Source organism: Panicum virgatum, chromosome 2N, assembly GCF_016808335.1.
Source record: "Panicum virgatum strain AP13 chromosome 2N, P.virgatum_v5, whole genome shotgun sequence".
Lineage (NCBI taxonomy): Eukaryota > Viridiplantae > Streptophyta > Magnoliopsida > Poales > Poaceae > Panicum > Panicum virgatum.
The window spans coordinates 1,162,536-1,184,582 of record NC_053146.1 but is presented as its reverse complement, the minus strand read 5'-3'; the positions used below and the strand labels follow the sequence as shown (position 1 = coordinate 1,184,582).

Here is a 22,047-nt window from a genome sequence, read left to right as displayed (position 1 = left end):
CATCTCAGTACAGCATATCATCCCCAGACGGACGGTCAAACTGAGCGAGTAAACCAGTGCTTGGAAATGTATTTACGATGTTCAGTTGGGGACTCTCCTGCTCAATGGAAATCTTGGCTCCCACAAGCCGAATTTTGGTACAATTCCTCTCATCACTCTTCTCTGGGATGTTCTCCATTCAAAGCATTATATGGCCATGATCCTTTTGTGGGTGTTCCTGTGGCTGCCTCTTCGGATACACCGCCATTGGTTGCTGACTTCATCGCTGATCATCAGTTGCATTCAGTCCTTCTGAAGCAACACTTGGAGCGTGCACAGAAGCGCATGAAATTCACAGCTGACCGTTTGAGAACGGATACAGAGTTTACAATCGGTGACAAGGTCCTACTGAAACTATAGCCATATGCACAGTCGTCAGTTGTGAACAGACCTTTTCCTAAATTGGCCATGAAGTACTATGGTCCTTTCACCATCACTCAAAAGATTGGTCAGGCAGCTTATACTCTCGATTTACCTGCTCACAGTTTAATTCATCCTACTTTTCATGTCTCACAGTTGAAGGCTTTTACACCTGATCACACTCCGGTGTTCTCCGACTTGCCCCCGCTGGTCCATCTTGATGGATCCGATGTGCAGCCAGAAGCCATTCTGGACCGACGCTTGGTGAAGAAAGGAAATCGGGCCGTGCCTCATGTGCTGATCAAGTGGACGAAGCTTCCAGCCACGTCTGCAACTTGGGAAGACTTCTATGTTCCGCAGCAGCGCTTTCCGACGGCGCTCGCTTGGGGTCAAGCGACTTCTCCAGGGGCGGCTGATGTTGTGACTCAGGGTCACACCGGCGGCTAAAGACGTCTTCGTGAAGGCAAAGCGTAGTCTAGTGGGTGTGTGGGTCCGGTTGGCCAGTGAGTGCGTGAGGGAGGGATATATTCCCCTAAGCTTGTAACAGAAGTAAGAATGTTTTTATCTGATATCGAATAGAACTCGCGAGGCCAAGGTCCTCTGCCTGGTTCCTCCCTAACTCCGATCCGTTGCTAGTGTATGTCACGTCGCCGGCGATCGCCGCGGCCATGGGGCATTACAAGGGCTTGCTGGCGGCGAGGGAGGGGTGGAGGAGCAAGAGGAGATCGGCGCGGACCTGTAGGTGGCCTCGGAGCGCGAGGAGGTGGTCCGTGGCGGTGGTTCCACGGCGGGCGGCGGGCGGCGGGCGGCGGCAGTACTGTGCCACTGCGGCGGCGTTCCGGCGAGGCGTGGAGGTGATGGCCGGGCCCGGGAGCTTCCCGGGAGCTTCGTTGGGACGAGAGCAAGCGGATTCGGGGGTTGGTGGAGGGCGGGGCGAGCTCGGTCGACGGCTCGGCGTGGAGGTGCGACTGGCGGCCATGGCGAGCGCTCGCAGGCAGGCGGCGTAGGCAGGCTCAGCCGGCGCGGCCTTGGTGGCATCTGCACACGAGAGAGAGGCGATGGAGGGGGAGAGAGGGCAGCGGCAAGTAGCAGCGCGAGACGCGCGGCGCGGGCGTGCGCGAGCGGCGCCGTGGCCAATTTGGCCACGGTGACCACGCACGGGAGAGAGGGAAACGGATCACGTGGGCTTGATATATTTGACCCATTTGTGAGCAATTTGAAACTTCAAATTTTCGTGTGACACTCGCCGCCTCCGCGGTGCCCCTCCGTTACCTCCTCGTCGATGGCCTGCGGGGCGCACCGGCCGGATCCGCTGCGACATGGCTCCCCGCCGCCGCGCGCCGCCTCGCCGGAAATCTCATCCTCGTAGGCGTGGGTCCAGGGGGTTACGCCAGGGGCGATGGCGGCGGAGGGCAGTCCGAGGAGAGGGGCGCCATTGAGCTGCCCTGCTTCGACAAGGCCACCTCCATCTTTCTCCACCTAGGGTTCCTCAGTCTCTCCGTGCCGCCCGCCGGGGTCTTCGCCCGGCTCACCGAGCTCTCCCTGTCTCTTCGCCGCGGTGCCCGTGCCTGCAGAAACTCACAGTAGATGACTCCTGGGGGCTGGACAATCTCGCCATCAATTCCGAGTCTCTCGAGCTGATGGAGCTTGTCAACCTGCGTGCCTTGCGGCAGCTCACCGTCGTGGCGCCGGTGCTCAAAGAGTTAATCATGGTGAGGTGCTTGTCTTATCAGACTCAAACAGCAGGTCGCAAATATCTCGGCTCCTCAGCTGGAATCGCTCTGGTGGGCGAATGCAATTTATCCAAGCTCCGTGCATCTTGGCAAGATAGAGGATCTCAAATCTCTCACCACCATTTTTTCTGTATATGGACCAGAGGGCATTCCACAAAACCTTGCGTGTTTAATGTTCATGTCGTGTGTTAAGGTCATCGAAACTCTTACTCTCACACTGGGCTATCCGCAGGAGAGTTCACTCTGGCTCTTGTTACAAACTGTCATTGTGCGCATTATGTTTGACTTGGATGGCACATATTTGAGAATTGGACAGGATTATTCATCCGACTGTCCTGTGTCTATGTGGCATGGCAGACAAAATTGAATCACTGCTATTAATAAAGTAACTAAGGCAAACTGAATTCTTTATTTTGAAAAATAATAGCTTCACCGTGATATTGAAACAAGTGTTCTAATCAAGTAAGTTGGACTGCTCATCCAAGACAGCATGTGGGGATATACATTTCTCTGGATTATGCTGCTATCTCGGAGTAGCCATGAAACATTCTCAATTGTTTTGTTTTGCTTTAGTCTCTGCAACATTGCTGACCTGACCATATTCAATCTTTCATTATTTTTCCTAAATTCAATGAGATATGAGATCCAGAACATTTTCTACAGAATTACCAGTATACTTCTTCTAAGCTCGCAGTGGCAGGTTTTATTATCATATAAATTTTCAAGTGAGCTTGTTAGCTTAATAACAACCATTCCCTTCGTGCTGGCACCATTAGCCAATTAGATGTTTTAGCCTCTTTCCAGCTGTCATATAGAACACTATTTTTTTATCTGATGTTATACTGGTACACAGGAGATAAATAACTTCCAATACTTGATGGAAGACATGACAATACTCCCTGACATTACATCTTTGCACTTTATTCTTCATGTGCAAGGACATTCCTTTGGGGCCTGCTCATTCCATATTCTCAGGATGTGTTCTGGTATAAAACAGCTGATAATGGACTTATCTAAGCATTTCATCTCAGAGGTATGGCTATCCTTTATCTGTCTAAACTTAGGTTACCAGGGAAGTAGCGAAAAGCTACATGTGTTTCCATTCACCAAGGTGTCATGTGCTAATGGTGCTAACTGTTGGTTACATAATTAGTTTTTTTAGTTCCGAAATTTTTTGTTCTGTGCTAAGTATGGCCAGTATCTCCTAAAAATTCCTAATGACAACACTTTGTTGTATCGTTTTGAGATTGGAGTGTACTTTCTGGGTTACAAATAAATTCTTTGAATTGTTGTCAGCCTTTTTCAAAAGTATGGCTCTGCACAGCAAGTTGACTCAGTTGTTGCATGGGAGGCTCTATCTTGATATAACACCCAGCAGATAATAGCTAGTAATCCCTGGGCATGTAATACATTAAAGGTTACATCCTTCCAATTGATAACCTAAATTTCTAAAAGGCTCCATACTTCGAATCAATAACCGAAGCCCTAAGGTTGATTCAAAATCTTACTGAATATGGTGTATGGATAGCTCAATGCTCAAGGATCTGTGGAATTTTAATAACCAAGGAAATATCTGATGGAAAAGCAATAATCAGTGAACATGTGCACAAACTAATTAGGGGCCATTCGCCTCTTATGCTACAGCTTTGATGGAGAAAATTGGGGAGAAACAGTGTCAGCGATTATAACAAGGAGTAGGCATGTTCAGCAGCGGCCCAATGGCGTGATAGCCTAACAGTCTAACACTAGCTCAGCTTCTTTGTTCCGCAGTGTAGATGTGGGGTTGCACTATGCTGATGAAGAAGCTGGGGCTTTTTTGCAAAACTTATGTGTACTTAAAGCTAGTAAAACATAAAAGGCGGGCTATCGAGACTGCCAATTTAGGATTCAATTGCTTCTACCTTCAGCATCTGATATTTCCCCTTATTGATCAATTCATATATGTTCATTGTACCACTTTCTCTTAGCACAGAATAGTGATATTTCTGCATCAGTAGCTTCCTTATTTCCTGGTAGAATCCTGTAGCTAATGTTGATGTCTTTTTTGAATACCTCTAAGGCTCTGAGTATTCAGGCTATCCTCTCTCTTTGTGTCATCCAACAATATCAGTTAATCTTAAATGAGTTAATTTGCTTCTGGTTTCAGGCACAAGCTGAATGCCCACAGGGCTGCATTTGTGATCAGCCATCAAACTGGAAAACTGAGGAGCTCAAGTTGAATTGTCTCCGTGAAATGGAAATCCGAGAGTTCAGAGGGTCAGATCATGAACTTGTTTTTTTGAAGCGACTATTCACTTGGGCAACAGGCCTAAAAAGAATAGCAGTAGCTTTCAATGTTTCAGTTGCTGAAAGCACGACAAAGGAGTTGTGCAAGATGTTGCGAACCTTCTCCAGGCCAGAAATATGCATGGACTTTTATGTGTACCAGAACATGGTTAAGGTGTTGTATGCATATGAAGACTAAGGCGCTTCTTCAAGACACTTAACGCACTAGACTTTTTTTTTTACTTTCCTGCATGGCATGTACTCGGAATGCTTGAGGACATCAAAATGTTATCGGATCCTTATAAAACTGTTAAGATCCATCATTCTATGTTTTCCATTGCTTTATGTCTGGTTCTTACTCATGAAGGTGTAAGCGAGCATTCTTTTCACGAGCTGAAAGTGCCTAAGATCTTAGTGTTGGTATTCGGAAGAGTGGAAGGGACCATCTTTGTTCGAATGGTCTCTCATGTATCTCTGTTTGCTAATCCATCTTGCCGTTGAATTTAATTACACATCTTCATGATGTGCTCAGTTCAGTTTCCTTGATACAGTGTTCAGATTTAGAGCTATGTTCTTGAGCAATCTGCTTCCAAATTGCAATACCTGAACTGTATGTCTTGCTTGCGCGTCAACCAAGTTGCAATACCTGAACGCTTCCAAATCTGCTTCCACTGCATATCAGTCCACTCTCCATTGCAGATGTTCTTCAGAAATGAAGAGCAGGTGAAGTTTCAGGTACTGCACATACTCTGAAATATTGTATGCGTGCAACTATCTCTCATCTTCCAGCGATGGCTGAGCCAACGATCAGTGTGGAAGCCAATGGCTCTACTGCAGAGTATGGCGTCGAACGGGTTGCCGTACTCGTCGGAGGAGCCCTGCTCCGGCGTCTATACCCTGTGGTAGAGCTGCTGGCCGAGGTATTGGCGAGCCTAGCTCGCAGACCTCTCCTTCCACATCCTCTGATCGCCAACCATCTTTCACAGTTGCACATGATGTTTCACGGTTGCCTGCCAGTGTTATTCAGTCTAGATTTTTCAGCAATGTTCAGAATTCAGAACTTGGACTTCTATCTTGTTTTTTATGGTAGAACTTATGTCTTTTTTTTTGGACGGAACATAAGCGAATTTTTTTAACCTTTTTTTTTAAATAATACAACCGGAATAAAAAAATCAACATAAGCAGATCAGAACAGGTGGCATGGCATATTCCCCTTATCCCCTATTCCTGATTTCAGAACAACTGTAGTGTTTCAATATCTTGGTTTCAAAACTGATGTATGCGTGGAATCTTTTTTGCAATATGATACTCCATTGTTTTTATTCCATTGAAAAGGATCATTTAACCTTACAGGCTAATGTTCGTGCAGATCTGGTTGCATTTTTGGTCATCAATGAACAAACTGCACCAGCGAGGAACTTGTCTGTAAAGCAGGTTACACCTGGATGTTTACTCCTTAACTTCAACTTGCAATGCAGGTGAAGAATCGATGCGATCCCTTTCTTGTTTAGGAAGCAAATGAGAGGGCATTTGAAACTGAAACAGACAAACAGTACAAACCACTAGCCTTTCTTGTTTGCCTAAGCTGAAACCTGCTGACTTATGTTGATAGTATCACACAATCTGGTAAACATGGAAATCTATGTTTGCGAATTCTGAATCAACAATGCATTAATTAGGGAAAAGATCATTGGACAGATTCAGCCTGATACCTCCTTTCTCTCTCTCAGGCAAATCACAAGTAGAAATAAATTACTGACATCGCCATCAAAGAATAGCAAGTTCATCTAAGCTTTTGGCTACAACAAAACACTCTCTCAACTATCATCTTGATTTCAGATATATAAGTAGAATGATTTATCCTATGAGACATTATAAGTAGTACCACGAATCGACCGTGTATGCTCTCTGCATCTCGCTCATCAGTGTGGGAGGCCAGCGGCCCTGCCACAGAGTATGGCGTTGGTCGGGATGCTGTACTCGTTGGAGAAGCTCTGCTGCGGCGTCCAGACCCTGAGGTAGAGCTGCTGGCCGAGGTACTGCCGGTCCCAGATCGCCGACCTCAGGTTCCACATCCCCTTGTTGTCCAGCGACACCAGGATCGCCGACCATCCGTTCGGGTACACCTGATGCCAGCAAACAATTGCCAATGTTCAGTTAATTAAGTTTCCTCAATACAGTGTTCGATCAGGAGTCCAATGTTCAGTTCAGTTCAGTTTCCTTGAGACAATGTTCATGATCCAGAGTCATGTTCTTGAGCAATCTACTTCCAAGTTACTAGTAAGTTACAATACCTGAACCGTATGTCTTGCTTGCGCGTCGACCAAGTTGTAGGTTCGCCGCTGCATCTCAGCCCACTGGCCATCGCCGTAGCTGAACACATTCAGATGATGATCAAGTGTGTGAGTGAGTCTCTGTTTGCAGATGATGATCTTCAGAAGTGAAGCGAAGAGCAGGGCAAGTAGGTTGAGCTGCTGAAAAGGGGCAAATGCTCACCCAACAACCCAGAAGTCGTATCCGTCGAGGTGCCACGACTGCAGCTCGTTCTCGGTGTTCTGGAACACGACCTCGACGAACTCGTGCAGGTTGAGCCTGACGACGGGCGTCCCGGCGCGCGGTGGCGCCCCGCCGGCGGGCCTCGCCGGGAGGCTGTCCCACTCGATGACGTTGGCGATGTTGTAGTTGTCCGCGAGCTTTAGCGGCGTGTCGGGGACGACGAAGGACACACCGTTGACCGCGCACCGCCTCCGGCCGGCGAGGGCCGGCGACGAGCTCGCGAGCACCAGCGTCCTGGACGTCGGGATGGCGCCGTAGTGGAAGGAGCCCTGCGGGTTGGGGCGCGCCGCGCTGGCCGTGAGGTTCCACCGGAACGAACGCGCCTGGTTGACGGACCAGTCGTACTGCCCCGGCGGGCCGGGCGGCAGCGGGCCCGGCGCCCTGGCGGTGGCGCCGGCGTAGTGCAGCGTGGCCACCGCCGTGAGGTTGGCGGGGGCGAAGCGCGTGGACACGACGACGGCGTAGTCGAGCGGCGGCTGGTCGAGCGCGACGAGGAACGCGAGCGACTGGCCGGCGTGGACGTCGAGGGAGTCGTACGCGTTCTGCACGGGGTGGGTGCCCTCCACCTCCACCAGCCGGAGCCGGTGGCCCTGGATCCGGACGTTGACGGAGGCCCTGAGCCCGACGTTGGAGACGCGGAAGAGGTAGGTCCCGCCGCGGGCGCCGACGAACGCCGGCGGCGAGCGGGCGCCATTGATGAGCAGGCCGTCGGGCGGCGGGAGCGGGGCGCCGGCGTCGAGGCTCTGCCTGAGCTGGCGGTGGCCGGCCCTGTACCAGTCCCCGACGAGGAGCGTGAAGTCCCCCGCGGGCGGCGGGTAGGGGACGGGGATGCGGGGGCGCTGGTAGACGTTGAGCGCGCCGAAGCCGCCGGCGGCGCGGTGGAGCGCGAGGGAGGGGAAGTAGGTGAAGGTGCCGATCTGGTCCTTGGCCTGGAACTTGTAGGTGTAGTTGGCGGCGGGCGGGATGGGGCAGTTGGTCCCGGCCACGCCGTCCTGCCACGAGTTCTTGCGCTGCTTGATGCCGTTCCAGGTGAGGAGGAAGGGCTCGTCGAGGTTGTTGACGACGGTGACGAGGAGGTTGTCGTTGGTGACGCAGTCGATGCGCGGGCCCGGGAACTGGCCGTTGATCAGGATGCCCTGCGCGCGACGGTTGCTTGAAGTTGTTGGATTGGATGCTGCTGGAGAATGGAGACAGAGCAGAGATGGCAATGTATACCTGCTGGGTGGTGCCGAGCGGGCTGATGGGGCCGTAGGTGACGGTCCAGGTGAAGTAGCGGTAGGGGTCGTCGGCGCCGGCGAGGGGCGCCGCAACGGCGAGCAGCAGCACCAGCAGCGCTGCCATTGCCGGCATGGCTCCGGCCGGCCGGCGTTCCTCTCGCTCTCTCCAGATAGCAAGCTAGATCTGGGGTGGGGACGGAGGAGCAGCAGTGAGTGAAGAGGGCAGCAGGTGCCTGGCTTTATAGCACGGGCAGGGCAGCTGCGTTTGCTTTCTCTTTTCGCGGCTTCCCTGCGGATAAAGCGGCGGGGACGAGGACGAGAGGACGACCACCCCCACCACCATTCCGCGTCGCCGCCGCACCCGAGTAAAGACAGACACGCCGGGACAGCGCCGGACAACCTGTCTGCTGTCGAGTCTCTCCCTCCGCTCCCGCCACACAGGCACACAGTATTCAAGTTTTGCATAATTTTTGCAAGCACTATGCCTTTGTAGTGCCAAAACTTTTGGCCAATAGTTTTTGTACCAAATCTTTTGGCCCACAAATTTTACATCTTGGTTTAGATGCATAGAAAAATAGCAAAATATTTGGTAAATATTAAAAATTATTCTCTTCACTCGTCCCCCAATGTGTTTATGGTGTTTTTGGGACTCCCGGCTCTCAGAGCAAGTATTATAGTGGGATGTGAGTTAGCTAAATGTTGAGGTGGACGAGAGAGAAAAGGAAAGAAAAAAGAGGTGGGCTAAGCCTGCTTATGTATAAGAATTAAGAAAATTTGTGAGAGTGACAAATGAGTCATGAATTAATAGTGAAGAGCTCAACTACTATATGAATGGGCTGAGAGAAAGTTATAAAGAATCCTTGTAGCCAGCAACTGACTATATTATTAGCCTTGCTTTCAGATGCCAAGAGTTTTGCAATCCAACTTTTGCTACTTTTTGCTCATGGTGTTTAGATCCGTTTTGCCAAAAAAAAAGAAAGAAAAATACAAGTTTTAGCAAAAAATAGAGAACTAAACACACCTTAAAATGAAATGGAAAAATGGTGGTAGACACTCCTACGAAGGGAGGGTGTGATTGGTCATGGGAGAATCTTGCCTCGTGCAGCAGCTACGATACGAGCACAAAACAATGGACGGAGGCCAACCACAAGCAGAGCTGAGAGCCAGAGACAATTGTGTCTGCTATACATTTTGGCAGCGCACGCCGAGACGAGACGCGAAGTAGGCAACTTCACTTCATCTTCACCCAACCATTCTCTGTGTACGCTACGATTTCTGCAACAAAAAAAAAGTGCCCCCATCGTGGCCAGTCAGCCATTCTCGGCCATCGGATAGGCCAGGCGAATGGTTTGGATCATGCAAATATTAGAAAATTTGTGAAAAAAAACTCTCAAATTTTAGATAAATGAACCCCCAGTCTCACATCCTCTCTTAGCTTTTTTTTAAAAAATAAAACCTCTCCCTTCAGCGAAATTAATATGTATTCTGATCTCCTCTCTTATGTAAACTTTTGACAGGGTTTAACCCCCCAAACTAAATTTTGGCTTAATTAACTTCCTCCTTCTACACATACTGAATTAATTTACCCTCTAAGCGGTATTTGCACCTAGTTTTGCCCACTGTCCAACATTCCTGATTCAAAGAAATTTGCAAATAAAATCTTAAGTTTTTGTTGAATCAATCCGCCATCCAGATCCTCTCACAACAAATTTTTAAGAAAAAACCCTTGTATTTCAATTAAATCAAACCCACAACCCGTTCCATTTGTTACTTCTACACAAGCAAAATTATACGTACAATTTTGACACCAAAACATGATGGAATCAAAAGTTGTTCAATATAAAACTTGATCTAATATTCAAAGACTATAACTTTATTATAGAGCAAATTTTAAAATTCAAAATACTTTCACAATTCATTTGCATAAATCTTACATATGACCCGTTGTACCTACAATTTAGATACCAAAACATCTTCAAATAGAAAATAATCAATACAAAAGTTGCTTAAAATTTCAAAATCTACATCCTCACTATATATAGTGAAATTCAATTTTGAAATATTTCTAAAAAATTCAAAAACAAAAATAACTCAAAATTTCAAAACCTAAAACTTTGATATCCAAAATATTTTTGTAATTCGTTCAACATAACATCTCATTTTACTAAAAAAATATAATGTTGTACTAACATTCTATATGGCTTCTCATGCGACCTCCATAATAATGTGAAATATTTTAATACAACCACTACTTCCTTTTAAAAAACCATCATGTCTATTAAATGCCTCGTGATTTCAAAATACATTAAATAAGCAACTAATTATGATGCCCTCCCAAATAAATTATTTTACCTCTTCTTTCACCGCAATAACACACAGCAATAAATGTCATACCTCCATTTCGACACCTAAAATAATTTACTACTTAAATAATAGCGTCAGACTCAAAATATATACAAGCACAATAGCGTGTTGCACATCATGACACCTATGCAAAGATAACGAAATGATAAATTTATTTTAACTATATTGCTTAAAAATTGCATATTTTCATGTGCACTACTACTATAAGTATGGACTAAAGTCCGCAACTACAATGCTACAACGTGGAATACAGATCCACGTAGCAAAACCGCCGACCTTTTTAGCTAGTCCGTGGATGGAGGATCCACCCCGCTCCCCAAATGGACGACGTCGATGGCTTTTTTTTCCCCTCATTGATCGATCCTTCTCCTCCGATTTTTTTCAAAAAATAAAATATAAAATAAAAATAGTGCACCGGTACTTTCGAAAGAAATTTTCATAAGAGCGTGTGCATACTGTTTCTTTGCAGCAGCATTTAAAACTAAAGCTCGGCTGCCGCTCGCAGCACTGTAGCCAGTGTCATGTGAGAGGAGAAAAAGCGGCTGCAGGCTGCAAATATAAGTCTAAGGGTGTGTTTAGTTCACTTTGAATTTTGGATTTTGAAATTTTAGAAGAGAATCTTTCAACATTTGAAGTATTAAATGTAGACTAATCATAAAATTAATTATAAATATCGTCTGTAAACTACGAGACGAATCTAATAAGCCTAATTAATCCATTATTAGCATATGTTTACTGTAGAAATTTAGTGTCTAATCACATCCTAATTAGGCTCATTAGATTCGTCTTGCGATTTACAGTCCATTTATGTAATGCGATTTATTTTTCGAATATATTTAGTACACCATGCAGGCGATTTACAAAAAATTTGGATTTTGAGATTTTGGATTTAAACACGACCTAAGCCTAATTTTTACGTACGGCTGGATATCTAAAATTTTATTTTGTTTGACACTACTATATATATTTAGAAATTTTTTGACAATATGCAGATGTTTTCGTTTTTAATAAAATATATTTTTATTGATGTTACAAGCTAAATTGTCATAACCAAACACTGCATATTTCCGGTGGAGAGAAGCACATGGAAGCACATGTATCTCTACACCTTTTTGGGCTAGTGCGAGATAATTTTCTCGATGACCCTGGGTTCTCCATGTACGTGTCTCGGACCAGGAAACGTACCTTAGCATGGAAGACAATGGACTCAAGAGTGTCCAAGGCATGCATGGATACCCAGCAGCAGTAAAATATAAAAAAAGGGGAACAAATGATTAAAGGCGGATAAAAGAAAAGTGACCCGCCTTATTCACACTCCATTCATGGGCATAACACGTAATCTAAGGAATGAACAACAGTATTTCGTCACAATAGTGATTTTTTTCTTTCCTTTCTTTCTTTCTTTTTAAAGAGAAGACTGATAAATACTGGATTCTTCTTTTTAAATAAAAAGGATAATGCTGAATTCTTCTCTCCCTTTGGTCGACCTTGGAAGTAGTACCGTACCTATATTTGTTCATCTGTCTCATAAGTAGACCTGATCATGGGCCATCCGACCGATAAATCTGACCCAACCCAACCCGACCCAACCAAGTCACGGGTCGGGTATGGACCGAAATATTTGACCCGAAACTCAAAAAACCAGATCCAACTCAAAAATTACACACAAGATTGCGGGCCAACCCGAACTCGACCCGACCCGACCATGTCATGGGCCGGGCATGGGCCAATATTTTTTGACCCGAAACCCAAAGTGACCCGAACCCGCGACCTCCCCCTCGCGCGTAACCTTCTCAACCACTGGACCACACTCTCACTTGTATTTATACTCCATTTTCTTTCCCCTTAAATTATACTAAACTGAGTGTAAATTGGTTGTTTGAGACCCTAAATAAATTCAAATTTAAAATTATCAACTATAAAATTTCATAATTTTTCGAGATCTACAACTTTCATTTTGACTGTCTCCCCATCCGAGATCATTTATAAAATTTAAAATTTACTTTGCCGTGTGCCAAATCAAGGGCACATGGCAAAGCCTAGTTATTTGCCGTGTGCCCTGAATTTGGCACACAGCAAAGTGAATTTCAAGTTTCAAATAACCCATTTTTAGGTGACAGACCGTCCGTCGTTCAAGACGTTCGGACATCCGAACGTCTTGACATGCGGACGACACCATTTGGAGTGGACGTTCCGCCACCTAAAAATGGATAATGACAAATTCAAAGCACATATTAAAGCAGTAAATTAATTCAAATAGAAACATTTTCAACTACAAAGCTATATAACATCTAAAGATCTACAACTTTTATTTTGGTCATTTGTTCATCTGAAATAGTGGTAGTAACAATGTTCATAAATCTTATATATCTTTTTTTTATAGTTTTGGAAAACTATACGAGAGATGTTTCCATTTGTAAGCATCGTACATGACAAAATTGTGAAACACACTTCAATTTTTACCATAACCTCCACGTATGGTATCATGATATATTGACAAATCTCATAATTTTCATACTTCATTTGCTTTTTTAGAATTTTAAAATCGTTTGGACTCATGTACGTGGTCATATTTTCTAGACAAGATATTCGATTTTTTTTCATTTGATACGTAAGGCCTTTCCACTCATTTTATTTTATTATTTGAATCACTTGCCATTCAAATTTGATTTGATGAAAAAAATTGCTTGAAATGCATTTAGTTAGTTAAATATAGAAAATAAATATAGAAATGTATCAAAACTTAACATAGAGTAGCACATGTTGTATGTTGTATGTGAAGAGTAGAAAAAGTTTCAAGATACGAAAAGAATTTTTTTTATTACTTTGCAATCTTCAAAAAGCGCACACAGTAATTTTATTATTTTTCGTGTGCTAGAAAAAAGCACACGGCAAAGTACATGGCAAAGCTTTAAAGCTAAATTTTGTCGTATGTTATATCTTTACCGTGTGTTTTTTTGTCGACACTTGGCAAAGTGTGTTTTACCGTGGGACGAAAAATGACATACGGTAAATAATAAGGCACACGGCTTATAAGCAATTTCTGGTAGTAGCAGCAATGGTTGCCGGCAGGACCTGCAGCGTGGTGAAGCCAAAACCTGCACCGTCAAGAATCGAAGCAGGAGGCAGCCACCCGCAGCGCTAGCCTAGAGTCCAACCGGCAGGTGATTTTTTTTTTTGAGCATAACCGGCAGGTGATCTAACAGGAATCTCGCGAAATGGAAATGTAAGAAAATGCTTAGATTTTTTTTTGCGAATATAAACGCTTCGAGCGTTGACTTGCAGAAGTGTGACAGGCAGGCCTTCAAAAGCATGATTTTGACCTTCAAAAGTCCACTTGCTCGGTGAGCTTGTGTGCTCTCTGTGCAGTTGCACAAGCTGCTGCTGCACTCCCTCCCAGATGCCCGGGCCTGACCAGGGTTTACAAAACCGGTGGGAACCGGTTCGGTTTGACCGGTTACCGGTCCGGCTCGGTTCCGGTTTAGGTCGGTATCAAACTGGTCCAAATTCAAAATTCAAATTTGAATTCAAAAAAATGAAAAAATTTCTAAAAAATTCTTAAAAATACTTCAAGGTGCGACGAATCTAATGGTGTCAAATTTTCTCAAAAAATCGTTCGTTTAACATACTTTTCGGACATTTAAAGTTAACTCAAAAAAGAAAAGGAAAAAATGAGACGGCCCATTATGGCCCACTTGGTAAACCGGTCAAACCGGCCGGTATACCGTTCCAAACCGATTACACATGCGATTTTGAATTTAGATTTGAATTCAAACCGGTCAAACCGGCCGGTATACCGGTCCAAACCGATTACACATGCAATTTTAAATTTGAATTTGAATTCAACCGGTTTCCACCGGTTTCCGGTCAAACCGGTCTAGTAAACCGCTACCGGAGGGCGGCGGTTTGACCGGACTTTAACCCTGGGCCTGACACTGGCCTCCGGAGACAGTATGAAACCAGTGGGCAGTGGCTCATCATCAGCACAAAACTGATGGTTATAATAATATCAGCAGTGTCAAACATATGCATGCATGCATGCATACATCTATAAATATATAATTATATATGTTGCCTTACTAGTTACTGTACTACTACTAGGATGATCATTTCGTTTGCAGCACGCTTTATTTGTTGACTAAACCACCATCATGTGGGCGCTCAACTGCTGCTGCTCGTCGATCCGAATTGAATGCATGAATTAATGCTTGAGAGCTAGCTAGCATATTAGAGAAAATATTATATTTGGCTGTAAGCCGGCTAAATGATGAGGTGGAGAAGAGAAGAGAAGAGAGATAGAAGAAGCGGACTGTAAAGTTATAGCCGGCTTAGACACAAGAATCAAGAAAATCTGTGTGAGAGACATGTGAGCCATGCATTAATTGTGAAGAGCTAACTATTATACAAGTAGGCTGAGAGAAGGCTGCAAGGAACCTTACAGCTAGCTTGTTGGCTGTATTATTAGCCTTGCTCTAACCATGCTAATTAATGCTGTACTCCCTCTGTCTCCGCGTGCTTAATTAGGTAATTAGTTTCATGCTTTTCTTTGGTTTGATTTGTTTTTGGGTGGTTCAGCGCAAACGCCGCCCGCGTGATGAGCCTGAATCTTTATCGCGTCCCCTGGCCATTCGATATATCGATCGTGTGCCTCTTTAATTTACCTCTCCCTCTCCTCGAACAGAACAGATGGGCCGAGTAAACAATGCAAGTTTCACCGTAAGGCCACTCTTAACAGGAGTGTCATAAGCATGGTAGAAAAGAAAGAAGAAGTGTCATCACCGTAACACTCCTCCAGATTGATTATTTAATTAGTTCCCAGCCTAGATAACCACCGATAATATTCCCACTAAAACTAGCCTAATCAAGCAACTAACCGTACGCCGTCCCCGGCCCGGCCAGCCTTTCTCATGATTACGCGCTGCACGCATGCATGTATTATGATGCACGCTCGCTCTTTGGACATACTATATACTAGCATCTATCCGTTAGGCTCCGCTGCCATTTGAAATTTTGCAGCTGCATCAGCTTACCAAATACTCATTACCAAAAAAAATTCTGGCCATATGTATATGGAAGCAAACAGCACCATATGTATATGGGCCTGAGTCATACCATACGTGGGCTTCCCTGATAGGTAGTAGTGTTGATTGGGCTTCCCTGGCCTCACTGACATCCTAGCTATTTTTTTTTTGAGAGGACCGTCTTAGCTAATTCTGACCTGCATGGGCCTGTGTTCCCTTCAAATGCAGCCCGTCTACCCTACACACAGGCAGCACGGACACACATCTTCCTTCCTCCCAAACTTTCAAGAATCAAGATGAAAATAAGACGAAAAGGAAGCACAAGGAAAGGAATATTCAGAGCGCGCGCCCGTTTGGTTTGATGACTAGAAAGGCTGGGGCCAGGTTGCCGCGCCATGACGACCAGTGATTGTTACAAATACTAAAGATGTTTCTAAAAAGTTTTGGACTATGGGTTAATTACTAAAAAATTTAGGGTCTTTTTAGTAAGAATGCAGTGATCGCGGGTTTGTTTTTGCAAAGATGTGGGACTTTTCTATAAAATTTTGAACTGTAGGTAGATTTTAAAAAAGTTTAGGGTCTTTTCCATAAAAAAATATGAACCGCGGGTTAATTTATGTAAATCTTAGGATCTTTTTGTAAAATCTACATACAATCCTATGGCTCAAATCTTACATCGGGTCGATCAGACGCCTCATGTTTTTGGCCAGAGCCCGTTTAGTTACCAAAATTTTTTGTCCAAAATTTTTTGCCTCCCCTTTACACACATGCATGAAGCATTAAATGTAGCTAAAAAATAAAACTAATTGCACAGTTTGGATGTACACGACCAGACGAATCTTTTGAGCCTAATTAGTGCATGATTAGCCATAAATGCTACAGTAATTCACGTGTGGTAATGATGCGTCAAAGGCCTCAAAAGATTCGTCTCGCGGTTTCCAAGCGAGTTCTAAAATTAGTTTTTTAATTAGTGCCTGAAAATCCCTCTCGACATCTAGTCAAACATTCGATGTGACTTTTGGGCCAAAAATTTTCACTAACTAAACGGGCTCATCCCATGGGCCAGCGGTGAGTCACTCTTTTAGCCCATAAGGTTCACGTGGGGACCTAGACACCTCTGCCGCGCCGCGGCAATTATCATTTTTTTTGCTACATTTATTGTGGAAAAGGAAGGGGTAAAACTCTTTTTAATGAGAAAAACCAAAAGATATTATTATAAGCTCATAATTGTTTAATCGACATTTAGATATTATTGTTAGAATGAAATCATTAATTACTGTAATTTAGAAACATAATTGAATAGTGCTCTTGAAATTATGGGTCCGTTATGTAGTGTAATCTTTGTTGTAGCAGAATAACTATATAAATATAGCGTTGCATAATAATTTTTCAGTTTAGTTGTCTCGAAATGGCGCACCGTAAGAAATTAGATATCGGAAATTTAATAATAGTAGTTGGGGCAACTTTATTGCTTGAGGAGTCTAGCAATGTTAATTTGGAGAATGAATGTATTGGTTACATCAAATTACACGATTGATATTCGCACTAAAAAGGTAAATTGACCATTGAAAAAATTGAAACTAAAGCATTGCATCTGGTCTTCATAAATAACCAGGGGCTATATCGTAATAATGTAAAAATATCTGATCTCTATCTCTCTCGAATTCTCTCTGCTTTACCTATCTCTCTATCTCTCGAACTCTCTCTCTGCCTCTCAATCTCTATCGCTCTCTCTGTCTCTCTGCTGCTCCGCCCGGCACGGGAGCGGCCTTCTTGAGGTCCGCGGAGGCGCGCGGGCTGGGCCCGGATCCGGCTGTCTCAACATCGTCGGTAGGTGCGCGGCCGGCGTCAAGCAGGTGACCGGCTACGACTGCAAGGGGGGAGAAGAGAGGAGGGTGCCGCTCTCATGGCCGGGGTGAAGTGAGGCACGACCAACCTGGCCACCGATGGCTCGTGCCGTGACGGACGCTGTCGCAGCGCAGGCAAGGCGGGCCTGGAGGAGATCTGCGGTCCGCCGCTCCCGTCCCTCCTCCGTCGCCATCATAGCTACCCTGTGACGCCGGTTCTGCCCCTTTTCCTCTCCTCTCGGGGGTCATTGGCGGCTCACCGGTGGCGTGTTGCTCAGATCCGACCAGCCGCGATGAGAGAGGCGGAGGAGGGCGACCACAAAGTGGGGGGCCCGGGCATGACGGAAGACAGCAGAGAAGGCAAGGGATGGCGGAGCAACCGTACGATGAAAATCGGACGGTCCTCATTTACTGTAGACGTGGCACAAAATCGCCCCCCATTTAGGTCTTTAGAAGATTAGGTAAAGTTGCACTCGCCAGAGAGCGACAGAAACGAAATTCGACGAATATTCAGAATACCTTTTCGAAAAACAAACGGATATTCAGAATTGCCCCGCGCATCCGAATAACGATTCCCCGCTGCACTGGGCCCTCTCTCCTGCTGTCATTTCATCCTCCGTTTCTTTTTCAATTTTTTTTACAGCTTGCAACAACCCTGGTAAAAAAATAAAAACTGACTGAAAACTGACACTCACACACGTCCTTGCAAGCACTGTACTAGATCCCAACTACCTCGGTTGTGTTTAGTTCCACGAAAAATTTGCAAAATTTTTCACTGACGCACGTCACATCGAATCTTACGATACATGTATGGAGTATTAAATGTAGTTTAAAAATATAACTAATTGCACAATTTGGTTGTAAATAACGAGACGAATCTTTTAAAACTAATTATTTCATGGTTGGACAATAATTGCCAAATAAAACCGAAACGTGCTACAACAACTTTTTCACGAACTTTTCGCGATTAAACACACCCCTCGATGAACAGCCATTATTCTTTCATCAATCCTTAAGCTGCAATCTGTCCTGACCACTCTTTGATTCTGCGCCAGGACCGACTGAAAGCACGTCCGAATGTTGGAAAAACCACGAACACACACAGTCAGCAGCGACTAATCAACCGTTCGTCACGGAAGCTACTATGAACGACTGAAGAACCGCGAGCAGGGCCGGCCGAGTCAAGGCGAGCAGCGTGCGTGTTCAACTTCAACAGGGAAGAACAAGAATCGAACGCATGCCTTGAGAGCATATACTCCGTCTGGCTCTGGATAAGAGCGAGCAGGACTGGACCCAGCGATTACTGAGCTAGCAGCACTTGCAATTGTCTGACCGGCCGCGACAGCGACGCCGCCATTGTTAATCATATCGCCGAGCTCCGGCGGCATGCAACGCAACGCATGCCATGCAGCGGCAGGTCAGGTCATGAGGTCAGGGCGTCCAAGAACAGGCTCATCGGAAACGGCCGGATTCGGGAGCTTTTTTTTTCGAGAATACGCAGGAGAGCTGTGTATCATTGCATTAAGAAGAAAAAAATTATTAAAAGCTTACAACACGGGTCAAAAGGGACGCACGCACACCCCAACCGAACTGACTATACGGCCCTAGGAAACAACCGAAGATTCGGGAGCTATTCTTGCCGTCTGCCGCGGCGCCCGGTCTTCCGACTTCCGGCCGGCGGCGACGGGTCAGTTTCTTGGTGCCGCCCGGTTGCAACAGACTGGCGGGATGATGGTTGGGGGAGAAGGGCTTCTTCTTGCCTCTTCCTACTTGTTGGGGGTGAGTCATGCTTTGCCTGACAAAGAAGATGAGTGAGTTCAGCTGAATAGAACAGAGGGATTTCAGTCTGTTGGTTACTCAACAGATGGTACTCCAGATGGCTTCTTGTCTTCTTGATGATTGGGGAACAGCCTGTTGGTTGGTTACTTGGTTATCTGAATTTCAGCAAGGACCACCTCCGTCAAGTTCCAAGAAAAAAGGACAGCATCCAAAGTATATATATATATATACACACACACACACACAAGATCTTTTTCTTTTTCTGACATCTCTGAATCGGCCCTGAATGAATGATATGCATCTGGAAACCACATTACAGAAGTAAAACCCGGATAATAAGAACATAGAAGCACAATCAAAAGTTGACCACATATACTTGCAGAAATTCATCTGTACTGCTAGTTTGTTCCATGAAAAACAGCAAAACAATATTTATTCAACAGAAAAAAAAGGAGAAGATGTTATAATCGACAACAGATATAGGTAGATAAACTCTCTCAGGGCGAAAATTGTAGCTCTGCCCGGAACATGGATTAACAAACCGCAAAACTGTAACTAGTATCATCTCTTTCTGATGTACAACCCAACGCCGACGCACCATCAGTTCCATCTCGAGCGCTCAAGGCCCGATCTCCCCTGTATTGTATACAGATAGACTACACTACAATCTCCTCATGTCATGGCTCCCACCTGAAGCTGTAACAGGCAGCATCGCGGTCCACCAAAGTCTCTCTCTGAACACCGATGATTCTGAACACTGATGATGCAGCCACCTCTTCATCATTTCCAGCCATAGCTCTCGGACCGGCCATCTTCCTCCTCGCAGCTGACGGTGGCCGCCGATGAGACGGCGATGCCAGATGTTGAGAAGTGGAGAGGGCCCTGGGGAGATCCAGACTGTGAGCTGCTTTGCTCCTGGGAAATCCAGAGCCCTCCCACAAGCACAATTGGCTGGCTTACAATGCCGGATCCAGGCGCTCTTCGGTTGTGCAGCCGGTACTTCTGAACAATCAACATCACATAATCCAAGTTAGTAAAGTATCCTCACAGGTCACAACAACAACAACAACAACAACAACAACAACTGAGTGAATGTTCTTTAGGTGGAACACTGAAAGATTGTGACGAATTGCTCACCTGAAGATGGCTTTTGACCTCATCGTTCGTCAGGCCATCCACCTTCATCAGCTCCCTGATTTGCTTCGGAGTGGCAACTGCAGTCATGCCATGGAACTCATTAATTTCAAGTTTGTGCTTGCTTCTGTGACAATGAATTAGGACACCTGAACAAATTTTGTGAATTATCATCAGGATTCAGGAGAAGGCTCACCCTGGGCACCGCCGAGTTGATTCAAGGCTGCGACGAACTGGCGGTGAAGCTCCGGCGACCAGGTGCGCCTGGCCTTCCTCGCCGCCTGTTGCTGCTGCTGCTGAGATGTCTGCTGTGGTTGAGACTGGAGGCTAAGAGAAGGGCCAGCCGGCGCCATGGCGACCGCCCTCGCCGCTGCCTGCGCGAACCCCACGACCTGGCGACGGCTTTCCTGGGCGGCGCCGGCAGCAGCTGGAGCGCTCTTGATCGCCGGCGGTGACAGCAAGGACAGATCCGGCGTCCCGGCGTTCGCGGCCTTGTCATCCGCTCTCAAGCACAGCGGCGCGAACGCCGGCGCGCCGGAGCCCACAGCCTTGAACGGCAAGAAAGCGCCGGCTCCGCCGCCGCCGTGGGACTTGGCCTCCGGCGAGCTCCTCCCCTTATCTTGCTTCTGCGACCGCAAAGCTCCGAGTTTTAGGCCCACCGACGCGCTCAAAATTTCACAAATCGACCAAGCCGCTGAAGCATCGAATCGTACCTCTGATTCCGCATCCTCCCGGCCGGAATCGCCGGTCCAGAGCTGCGCCGTGCTCATCCACTTGCTCTTGTCACCGGCGGCGCCGTCCTCCTCCACCGCCACCGCCGCCTTGCGATCGCCCTTCGTCTTCGTCCCCGCCTCCGCCTTCATGACATCGATCACTGCGCACACGCCGCCGCATCGCTGCATAAAAAAACCGCCCCCAAAAAGGAAAGGCACACGAACGAAAAAAACAGAGGGTAAATTTCCTCACCTTCGGCGAGGAGGCGCGCGCAGAGCGGGAGCTCCCGCCTGAACATCTCGATCTTGCCGCGCTCCTCCTCGAGGCGGCGGATGCAGGCGTCCACGTCCGACGCCGCCGCGTCCCTGGCCTGCCGGACGGCCTTGGAGGCGAAGTACCTCAGATCCAGGCTCAAATCGGAGCCCATCCCGATCTCCAAGACGTCGAGCCCCATCGGAATGGATGGATTGAATTGAATCTACGCTGTCCTGCGTGTTGGAAGGGGGAGGGAGCTGCGAGGCGGATGGGAACGGAAGGAGGTGGGGGAAGGTGAGCTCCATTTATAGAGCCCCGCGGAGAAGGAAAAAACTGAAGATGGGAGTGGTAGAATCTCCGCATCCACAAGGACGAGTTTTCACGTCCATTCGTGCTTTTACATCCAAACCCTTTATATTTATGATATTTCTAGTTTGCTATAGGTGTATCTACTCCTATTATTGTGTAGTAATAAATGGGATTGGCTAAAGATTTTGTAGACGAGGCCTGTGCCTCTAGCCAAGTTAGATTGTTAATTTCTTTTGTAAATCTCACATATGTTAGTGTTGATATCTTTTGTATATTGCTAATAGCTTCGTAAGGGAGGACCCTTTGGAAGGTCTGGATTTTGCATAAATTTCGCAGAATATAAATTCAAATTTTGCATAATTTGGTAAAAGAAATAGTTATCCCTCCTAATGGGGACCCAACTGTACCGTATAAATATTTAGGTTGCTATTAGTGACTTACAGGTATTAATTTT

General features: G+C 46.1%; 2 protein-coding genes and 1 pseudogene across 2 annotated transcripts; 1 reads left to right on the top strand and 2 right to left on the bottom strand.

Moving 5' to 3' along the window:
• Window positions 1–1,067: 1,067 nt before the first annotated feature.
• Window positions 1,068–4,786, top strand: LOC120659078 (annotated as a pseudogene).
• Window positions 4,787–6,042: 1,256 nt separating this feature from the next.
• On the bottom strand, window positions 6,043–8,418 carry LOC120659257 (L-ascorbate oxidase homolog). Its single transcript, XM_039937336.1, has 4 exons — window positions 8,169–8,418; window positions 6,894–8,089; window positions 6,692–6,770; window positions 6,043–6,523 (listed from the first exon to the last, which is right to left on the bottom strand). Exons 1-4 carry the CDS (start codon window positions 8,301–8,303, stop codon window positions 6,320–6,322), a joined length of 1,614 nt encoding a protein of 537 aa, XP_039793270.1. The 5' UTR covers window positions 8,304–8,418; the 3' UTR covers window positions 6,043–6,319.
• An 11,139-nt stretch (window positions 8,419–19,557) lies between these two features.
• Window positions 19,558–21,629, bottom strand: LOC120659256 (transcription factor NIGTH1-like). Its single transcript, XM_039937335.1, has 5 exons — window positions 21,282–21,629; window positions 21,029–21,189; window positions 20,512–20,941; window positions 20,319–20,395; window positions 19,558–20,183 (listed from the first exon to the last, which is right to left on the bottom strand). Exons 1-5 carry the CDS (start codon window positions 21,481–21,483, stop codon window positions 19,962–19,964), a joined length of 1,092 nt encoding a protein of 363 aa, XP_039793269.1. The 5' UTR covers window positions 21,484–21,629; the 3' UTR covers window positions 19,558–19,961.
• Between the last annotated feature and the right edge of the window lie 418 nt (window positions 21,630–22,047).